We start from the raw sequence: 10,554 nt of genomic DNA on the forward strand, positions 1-10,554 counted from the left end.
AAGTACTTTACTTGCAAAAGCCTCGGTATGTTTGACACCGCACATCTGTGGGCTTTGAATCAGTAGACCACACCCTAGAATTTCCTCTGCACAGCAGCTTATTCAGAGCTCAGCAATTCACCGCCAACGTTTTTAAGAGACTTTAGTTCACTGAGCTTCTGGTCTTAGGGCACAAAACCCCCAAAACAAAACCGGAATTTTCTCTGAAGCGCTATCCTCACGCTCGACTTTGAAGCATGGAAACCCCGCCCTGATGAGGGTCACCAGCCTCACACCTTCCACCAGGCTCTTTAGCTAGAAAGACTAGAGTAACATGTTCGCAATTTGATTTGAGTAAGAGCCACAAACAAATGCAATAAGTTGAGCCAGGGGGGGGAATTGTAACGGAGATGACTATATTATCTTTGCTGCAATATGATTTGGGGTTTTTTTGTGTATGATCTCTTTGGCTGTGCAGCTTGTTAAGATTTACTTGAATATTTTAACACTGCCTGTCTCCCACACCAGGAACTCAAATCACTTCTGCTGATTAATAAGCAGAGTTACACCCTTCTAAACCCATTGACTTCCATGGGATTAGAAGGGTGTTAACTCCACTTAAAACTGGATTCAGAGCGAAATGAGTTTCCCCTGAAATATTATATTCTGTAATGTTTCTGCTTTCTAGCTGCAACCTGATGACATGTGCCTGTTACTGCAGAGACCACTTATATTTTTTATGTCTTTCACCAATAAAGACTGAGCAGGTAACAAGGCATTATTAGAAGAAAAAAGGGTGTTACACGCCATTATTAACCTTAGCTCTCCTCTGGGATTGTATCAACCCCAGGCTGCAATTTGAGGGTCATTACAGGGTTGCTATAAATCACCCTCTTGCAGTCCCAGTTCCAACCCCCTGCAATATGATAGGTTAGCCCTAGGCCTAACCTGCCAAATGAGCATAATCTCTCCTCCACTCCTCCCCAGCAATATGGAAATAGTAATATTGGACAGTTTATCTTATCTTGACAAAAGGAGTGTGAACTGAGGAGTATCTAAAAATTAAAAATAATAGTAAGAAAAAACATATTTTCCCCACATGTGGTGGAGGAAAGTGCCATCAAGTCACAGCTGACTTATGGCAACCCCGTAGGGTTTTCAAGGCAAGAGACGTTCATAGGTGGTTCACCACTGACTGCCTCCACATGGGCTGAGAGAGTTCTTACTTAGAGAACTGTGACTGGCCCAAGGTCACCCAGCAGGCTTCATGTGGAGGAGTGAGGAATCAAACCCGGTTCTCCAGATTAGAATCCACCTCTCTTAACCACTACACCATGCTGCCTCCCATTTTCCCCACATAAGAATAATATTTTCTTTTCTTTTTTAAAAAAAGTGCTATAATGGCAATACCTGAGCAGCAGAATTGCTTCCTTAAGGCAAAATGCCAGGGTCCCACAGAACAAAACATTAACAATTGTGCTTTAATTGTACAACTTCTCCTCGACCCATTCCAAATCTTAAGATAGCTCAGATTCACATTCATATGCCAATACTTTGTTCTGGCAACCAGTTGTAAATCCTGCCTCATTATTTCAGTCCACAAAGTAAGTAAAGCTAGGTGATCAGGATTTCCTTAACCAGAATTCATATAAATACCTCTAGGAATCAAGAGGCATTTTTGAAAAATTGTATACCCAGGTTCCGCTTAAATTTATCTTAGAATCTGTACTTCGTGTGATCACAATGACCACCATGCAGCCAAAATACTGATCCAGATCCCATCACCAGAGACTCTTCACTGGGCACTACCACGGCAAACCAGCTTTTCCCTACTAAAACTGTGTTTGATGGAGGTAACTACTATCAGAGGTTTGGCTGGATAAACCAGCATTAGAGGTCTCACGGAAGACAATACATATTGGCTGTGCGGCACACCAAGGCCAAAGTCTTCCCAAAAATGTACAGTAAATGTCAGATTGCCCCTAGGACTACATTTTGTAAGATTACTCAAGACTGGTATGGAAATTTAAATATACAAGCAGATTTCACACAGTTTGCTCACATTAAACAAACTGATCATTTTTTCTTAATATTACAAGATTGATGCTGATACTTTATGAGCAAGCAGAAGTGAACAGTTCTTATAGGGACAAATTCCATAGCAGTAACAGTTAGCCTGTTGCAGCAAAAATATGGGGGGGGGGAGGGAAGAAAAGTTACATTAAGACATCAATTAAGCAAAGATTGTCAATGATCACAAGCTTGCATTTCACTCCTCCCTCCTTTCTTGTGTGGAATGTGATTTAAAAGTCTGAGTTTGAAACAAACTTCCCCAGGACTTATAGATGCAGCCGTCCAGGTACACCGGAATTTGTTTAGCTCCACGAACAGCAGGCTATGTTCCTGCACAACCCCCAGTTTGCCGAGATATCTGAATGCAGACAAGGAAAATTGCGGCAACTCAGACAGCAACAAATTTATTCCCGCACCAGTTTTCATGGGCCGGAGCCACATCATGAAGAGTTCTGTTTGAAAAAAACCTTGTCCACAATAAATCGGTTAGCATTTAAGGTACCACAGGACTCAATGGTTGCATTCAGGTACCATGAACAAACCATGATGTTCTTCATGCCCCCTTGACCCTGTTTTTCCCCCGCAACAAATATTACTGTTTTTTTTATGCCTGCATTAAATGAATTCAGTACCTGCAGAGGGCTCTAGCCCACAAACATTTATGCTGGAATACAATCTTGTGCATCTTCAAAGTTCCATTAGGCTCCTGGTTATTTAAACCACAGTTTGTCCATAATGTGAACAAGACTCTGGCTCAAGGACTCCCTCCCAACTCCCCTCTTGTGTGCAAAGGCACAATCAAAGACTCCACTGTTTAAGAACCCTTCGACCGAACTCCCAGCTTGTCACAGTACCTACAGTTCAGTGCTGCAAACTAATTTAGGTCTGTTCTTTTCCAGTAACTGGCATTCTAAACCACAGTCTAATTCCAATTGACTTTTTCATTGGACATTTCTTGGATACATATGCATCGCTGCTTCCAGATAGGGTTTGAAGAGACACCTCATCAGTAGAAAACAGCACAGAGATGCTGTCTACACGCACACATATTCCAGTGCTATTCACAGCTGTTCCCACCCACCCTCTCATTCTTCACTGTTATGTATGCACAAAAGAGAAGGCAGGTTGGTGATTGTGCGGGGGAACCGCCCCATGCCCCTAACTGAGCTGTGCTGTATGGACACATGAAACTGCCTTATACTGAATCAGACCCTTGGTCCATCAAAGTCAATATTGTCTACTCAGACCGGCAGTGGCTTTCCAGGGTCTCAGGCAGAGGTCTTTCACATCACCTACTTGCCTAGTCCCTTTAACTGGAGATGCCAGGGATTGAACCTGGGACCTTCTGCATGCCAAACAGATGCTCTACCACTGAGCCACAGCCCCTTCCCATCACTACAATGATGCTGGACATGGAAAGGGGGGGTGAACCTTTAAAGGGCTTGGGGGGGTGATGAACTACCACACGCCATTTTGAAAGGACACCTTAGCTCCACCCCATCCCCATAGTGACAGAGGGAGTGCCCACATGGTAACTCCTCTGCAGCCACTCCGTAGATTCCCCTATGATCTGAAGAAAAACATGTCCACCTTAAAAGTAAATGCCATCAGAACTGAAAGTATCTTGCTCAAAAAGGAGCCAGTGTCATATAGATGTTCCCTGTTAACACAGGGACCTTCTTGCCACCTCCTCTCTCTCAGTTTAAACAACAGATTGAAAAGCTGACCAAAAGAAGTACAGGAATCCTGGGTAACCAATGTACAAGCAAATGCAAACTTAAGATATGAACATTTTAAACAATTTCACATAGTGAAGATGTAAGGCAAATACTGTAAAGATGGTTATAAAGCACCTGCATTAGAACAAACACTATTACAGAAAATATCGGAGCAGAATCAGGAGAACAACTGAATATGCTCTGCTAGCTACAGATGAAGTGGTTAGAACGGCTTCTAAGGCAATTCCACACAATTTGCACTGGATTTTAACACATGCAATCAAACTTCAGGTTGTTGAGGCTGCAAAGAAATCAGATTTTTTAAAAAAAGAAATTCGTACTCTGTAGTTAGTTGTGTATCTCAACAAGTTAGTTGTGTATCTCAACAAGTTAGTTGTGTATCTCAGAGCAGAACTCATATGCACCCAGTTTAGTTACAAGTATCAAGAACTGTTAGCATACATCTGCGCAGGGCTAACTCTTCCCGTAGTATTTCACTGCAGTGGGCTACTGAAGAAATTAAAAGAATGAACAATATTTGAAGTACTGGTTTATCACACCTCTGAAGTTTCAGTATGATCCTGTGCAGAGTATCCGCACTGGATGGTCCTATCATTTTCCTAAAACTTTCAGCTTTCATCAAAATAAATTATTTCAAGCCCTCAAAAGCTGAAAAAAATGTTTGACAGAGAAAGTTACAATTCACAGTTTATTATTTCTAAGTAGGTATGCTACTATGATTTGTCCAAGACATGCTTCACATCTGAGAGTGAAAATCACCAGGATAAACCAGTTTTTTTGCACTTGTGAAAGCTTATGAGCACCAGTTAGCACTACCTATTTTAATACTCCATCAGTACACAGAACATTGATGTGGGTTAGTCCCGTTTTAGTTACACGTTCTAGTTACAATTGTACAGATTCAGGAAAGGGTAGAATACAGCCCCATGAAAGTGAAAAATCTTTAACATATTTGTTATGTTTAGCTGCTGAGGTTGCAGGCCAACCAGACAGGCCAAGAATCAAAGAACTACATAAACTGCAATCAGATTGTTTATTTTATACTGAATGGAAACACATCTTAAATTTCTGAATCTGGAAATTTCCCTTCTTTGTTTGCTTAGCGAACACATTGCTAAATACATGAACAAGGCCAAACCACACATGACACTGGATTTTTCATGACGTTGTTTGGTCCTAAAAGCAGTTTCAGAAATAAACTAGGACCATGACACTGTGGAAAGGAAAGATTTGGGATTTACTCTTCTCCTGGTACCATTTCCTCAACTGAAAATGCCCTGTGGATTCCCATAGTATTGGGGGGTGGGGGAGGATAACAAAGATAAGAAACCACAGCGGATCCAGTCAATATCATCGGTGCAGAAGTCACATCGTAGGGTCAAAACACACATCCGGAGTTCCAGCCACAGAACTCCATTATCATGTGTATTTTGGCCCTCATATGAGTTCCGTTAGTGATACCCAGATAAACAGCACCCTGGTCAGCAACTAGTTTTTTTTCGGGATGATTGCTTTGATAAGGGGGTCAGTGGGTAGTAGGGTCAAAGCCCTGCCTTCCTCTCCCAAAATGGCCTGTTGCCAAATCCCACTGTTGAGGATGCAACTCACTCACACCTCTCTTGCCCATCTGGAGGAAAAGCAAGAGGATCTCAGGGCATAATCCACAGGGCAGGATTTAATCAGGCCTTAGAACACAGGTTAACAAGTGAAGAACTATTGCATATTATCACTGGAATGCTGTTGCCAAATGGCACAGATTTCCTTGTGAAATTTGTCATTTAATCTTTCCTATTTGCCAGTAAATATCAGAAAGATTGGTAATTACCTGTTCCCCGGGAAAAACCATTTTTCCCATTGTACACTGAATCCTGTGCTTTCTATGAAGCCTAAGGGTAGCTTACAATCCATCAAAAGCCACTGAGCCCTAAAACTGGTACCATGCACATTTCTGCATTTCACACCCACCCTAAAGAAAAACGAAGCTCAATTAACCCATTCTCTCCTCCTCCACTTTATATTCACAACAACACCCCTGCAAGAGAAAAGGAGCATTTGTATGTAGTTACATTATCGGAAAACGGGTGAGTGACAACTCTATCCAGTCAAGCAGAAAGGTCATATTTTTTGAGAAATGAAATCCTTATAATTCAATGAAAATAAACAGGTTGTCCCTTAATTTGCATAGTGGCAACAGCCTACAGCAGAATGCTGTTGGAAAATATTGTGCATTTACCTCCTGACTTACTGGCAAAGAGCACAGGGGATCCACTCTGGAACCAGATCGCGTGAGAGCAACACAGTACACGCCAGCTTCAGAGACAACCTGTGGCAGACTCAGTGCGCCATCACCACCACAAGCCTCACAAAGGAAGCAACCACCTGGTCTCAAACTCTGCAAGAGGCTTTCCCATCTCAGTGCCTTAAGCAGGGGCTGATTCTCCTACACTCTTGAAAGGCCTCTCAGACCTGCCAGAGGAAGTGACACAACTCCTACTTGCAGCCAGCTGCCTACCGAGTTATTCGTCCAGCCTCAGCAACTTCAACAAAGACAGGAAGACACCCAAAACTCTCCGGGGACTAATTTCCCCGGCTTGAACTCCTAAACCTTCACCTGTGACACTGAACCTCGGTTCCGAACACCACAGGCCAAAAATGCAAACACAAGAGAACAAGCCTCAAATAACCCTCCCCCCCCTCCGCGTGCCCCAGGGTCAGCATGCAAGTGGCGCAAAGCAAGAGGAAAATTAATGCAATGTGGCCAGACAGAGAAAACAATTACCCCTGCCCTTTTTACCCTATATATGTTGATTTACCAGTATTCCTCCATTTTCACCTCCCCCTCCCCTCTGCACTGGCCTTATTTTACCAACACAGATCGTGGAGCACAATTGTGCCATTCCAACTTTTTGCTGCATGCCAAAGCAAAGTTTGCCATTTAAACCCTGTTTAAATGTGTTATTGTCAGCTACATTTATTTTTTTAAATGCTGCATTGGTTCAGTTGTGTCTACCCAACTTGAGTCCCAGTTTTCCGGGTCCCTTTTGTGCGTGCGTGCCATGCTAAAGCAAACTTTGTCATCTAAACTTTAAGTGTGTTATTGCAGGCTACTTTATTTCATTTTAAACGATGCATTGGTCCGGTTGTGTCTACCCAACTTGAGTCCCAGTTTTCCGGGTCCATTTTTTTGTGCCACGCTAAAGCAAAACTTTGTTATCTAAACTTTTAAGTGTGCTCTTGCAGACGGTTTTATTTCATATTAACTGATGCACAGGTCCGGTTGTGTCTACCGAACCTGAGCCCCCGTTTTCCGGGTCCTTTTTTGCGTGCCACGCCAAAGCAAAACTTTGTTATCTAAACTTTAAGCGCGCTGTTGCAGTCTTATTTTAATGGTCGTTTTATTCCCTCTTTACAATGCATTGATTTTGTTGTTACCGGCCTCGGGTCCCCGTTTCCGGGGGGAAAGGCGGCTTCCCTAAGCGTTTGAAGTAGACTTCTGCAAAGTGTTGGGGACGCAAAAGCTTTTTTTCCCCTTTCCTCCCCCTACCCCCCCCCCAAAGTCCCCCTTGCTGACCTTCCACCCGGCGGAGCTGTTGCTGTCCCCCTTGTCCTTGAAGTAAGGCACGTTCTTGACCATCCACTCGTAGATCTGGGAGAGGGTGAGCCGCTTGTCCGGGGCGCTCTCGATGGCCTTGGTGATGAGGTCGGCGTAGGACAAGTTCCCCCAGGCGTTGCGGCGGGACGAGGTGCTCTTGCGGGGCCCGGCCCCCGACGAGGCCAAGGCCCCCGACGACGACGCCGGCGGCGGCGGCTGCTGCGGAGGGTGCTGGAGGCAAGGGAAGTCCCCGCAGGGGCAACCGCCCGGGGTCCCGAGCTCGCCGCCCTCGAAGCCCTCGCCTCCGCCCTCCAGCAAGCTGAGGAGGTCCCCGCCGGGCGAGGCGGCGCACAGGGCCGCGACCCGCCCGCCGCGGGACGGCGAGGCGGCCCTGGCCGGGGTGGGGGTGGGCGTCTGGCCCGGGCTGGACGGGGCCAGCTCCGGCCGGGGCAGCGGCCAAGTGCAGGAGCGGGGCCGGGCCAGCGGCTGGAAGTCGGGGTCGGTCTCGACGGGCGGAGGCGCCTCGGCCATGGCGGGCGGAGGGAGGGAGGGGGGGGGAGAAGAAGCGTCTCTCTCTCTCTGTCCGGGCAGCGGCCTCAGCCTCCTGCTGAGCGAGGCGAAAAGTCGAGTGGCTCCGCCCGCCGGCCGGCCGCTCTCCTTCCTTCACCGACGGCCCGCCTGACTGCCGGGCAGAGGCGCTGACACAACAGGTCTCCCTGCGCCGGAGCGGCCGCTGAGGGAGCCGGAGAGGCGGCCGCCTCGAGTCGAGGCCGCCCCCAGGGGGCGTTCCTGGGGACGGGCGTTGGGCGGCCAACGGCCGCCCAACGGTCGTCCCCGGGAACGCCCCCTGGGGGCGGCCTCGACTCGAGGCGGCCGCCTCTCCGGCTCCCCTAGCGGCCAGGGAGAGGAACGCGCCCTCGGGCCCCGCTCCTGGGCCCCAGACCCGCCGGAGGGGACAAGAAGGCGCCGCGCTTCTGCCGCTGGGCCTCCTCGGGAGGGTTGCCAACCGGCCAGGTGCTGGAAGAAGAGAAGCCCTGTGCTGGAAACAGTAGAAACTATAATAAATGGCAGCACGTGGCTTCAAAGACAATACAACGGGAAATAGACCAGCTGGAAAAGAAAACAATATTATAGAATATAACAATTCTCTTTTTTGTTGCTTCGGATTTTCAAAAAAAAAAAAAGAATTATATTCTATAATTCACTTTTTTGTTGTGTTTTGGATTTTCCAAAAAAAAAATAGAATTATTATATTCTATAATTCTTTTTGTTGTGTTTTGGATTTTTTTTTTTAAATAGAATTATTATATTCTGTAATTCTCTTTCTTGTTGTGTTTTGGATTTTTTTAAAAAAATAGAATTATTATATTGTATAATTCTCTTTCTTGTTGTGTTTTGGATTTTCCCAAAAAATAGAATTGTTATATTCTATAATTCTCTTTCTTGTTGTGTTTTGGATTTTCCAAAAAAACAGAATTATTATATTCTATAATTCTCTTTTTTGTTGTGTTTCGGATTTTCCAAAACAACGGAATTATTATATTCTATAATTCTCTTTCTTGTTGTGTTTTGGATTTTCCAAAAAATGGAATTATTATATTCTATAATATTGTTTTCTTTTCCAGTTGGTCTATTTCACGTTGTATTGTCTTTGAAGCCACGTGCTGCCATTTATTATAACCGCCAGGTGCTAGCTGGAGACCTCCTGCCATTACAACTGATCTGCGGCCGATAGAGATCAGTCCACCAGGAGAAAAGGGCCTCTGTGGCAATTGGACTCTATGGCATTGAAGTCCCTCTTCCCACCCCCAACCTCCTCAGTGTGTGTGCACGTGTGTGTAAAGTGCCGTCAAGACGCAGCCGACCTATGGTGACCCCTTTTGGGGTTTTCATGGCAAGAGACAAACAGAGGTGGTTTGCCAGTGCCTTCCTCTGCACAGCAACCCTGGACTTCCTTGGTGGTCTCCCATCCAAATACTAACCAGGGCCGACCCCGCTTAGCTTCTGAGATCTGACGAGATCAGGCTAGCCTGGGCCATCCAGGTCAGGGCCCTCCTCAGGCTCCATCCCAAAAACCTCCCGCCGCTGGTGAAGAGGGCCTGGCAATCTTACTCCTCGGCCATTGATGCACGGGAGGTTTTGCCTTGGATTTGCAGCTCTCTGGATGCAATCCAAATTCAATTCAAAAACCTTTATTGGCATAACAAATCGTACAAGGTATTCCAGAATTTGACAAATGGTAAAAAACATCAATATCGAAATCTGTAGCAATAGATATGAATAAAATGAGGTATGCCGGAGTACAGTGAATAGAAGGTATATACAGAAAACAAGTGAAAAGGAACAGCAGCTATTATATTTTTTGTTTGATTTTTATCATTAGAGCTTGCTTCAAAAACATGGCTACTATTTCTGTAGTTTCTGGATCATACCCGTTCAGGAGATGCACCTTTTCTCCCCATCCGAATTCTCAAAACTCTGCCTGGGGAGGCTTATTGTTGAGTTTTGAGAATCTGGATGGGGAGAAAAGGTGCATCTAAAGAGCGGCGAATCCAAGGCAAAACCTCCCCTGCATAAACGGCGACATAGGCCACGCTTCTGGTTCGCGCGAGGAGAAAGGCGAGCGTGCGTGGAAAGAGGCGCGCGGAAGTCAGGTTCCGGGCGTGGCGGCTTCGGCAGGCAGGATGTGCAGGTGGAGCGGAAAGCGTGGACGGGAGCGAGGCTGACGGTGCAGCCCTGAGCGGACTCATGCCTTGCTTCAGCCTGTTGACTTCAACGGCTTTAGGAGAGCGTAACTCTCTAGGGCTGCGCTGGTGGAGGGGAATGTCATTTTGAGAGAGGCATCCGTGTTGAAAGCGTGCTTGCGCCTCACTGGTTTGGCCAGACCGCAAAGACTGGTTTTTATTCTGTTAAATTATACTTTTTTTTTTCTAGTTTAGATGAACATATTTTAAATTTGTTATTATGTGCTTTCTTAGGCAGGTGTTAATTCACAGTGGGTAGCCGTGTTAGTCTGTCTGCAGTAGTAGAAAAGAGCAAGAGTCCAGTAGCACCTTAAAGACTGACAAAAATATTTTCTGGCAGGGTATGAGCTTTCGTGAGCCACAGCTCACTTCTTCAGAGAAAGCTCCTACCCTGCCAGAAAATATTTTTGTTAGTCTTTAAGGTGCT

General features: G+C 45.8%; 1 protein-coding gene across 1 annotated transcript in view; it reads right to left on the bottom strand.

Moving 5' to 3' along the window:
* Positions 1-7,914, bottom strand: part of FOXO1 (forkhead box O1) — a 44,926-nt gene extending 37,012 nt beyond the window's left edge. Inside the window, exon 1 of the mRNA XM_056856541.1 lies at positions 7,363-7,914. Coding sequence (XP_056712519.1) covers positions 7,363-7,914 — 552 coding nt within the window. The remainder of the gene's footprint in view (positions 1-7,362) is intronic.
* Between the last annotated feature and the right edge of the window lie 2,640 nt (positions 7,915-10,554).

Source organism: Euleptes europaea, chromosome 10 (genome assembly GCF_029931775.1).
Source record: "Euleptes europaea isolate rEulEur1 chromosome 10, rEulEur1.hap1, whole genome shotgun sequence".
Lineage (NCBI taxonomy): Eukaryota > Metazoa > Chordata > Lepidosauria > Squamata > Sphaerodactylidae > Euleptes > Euleptes europaea.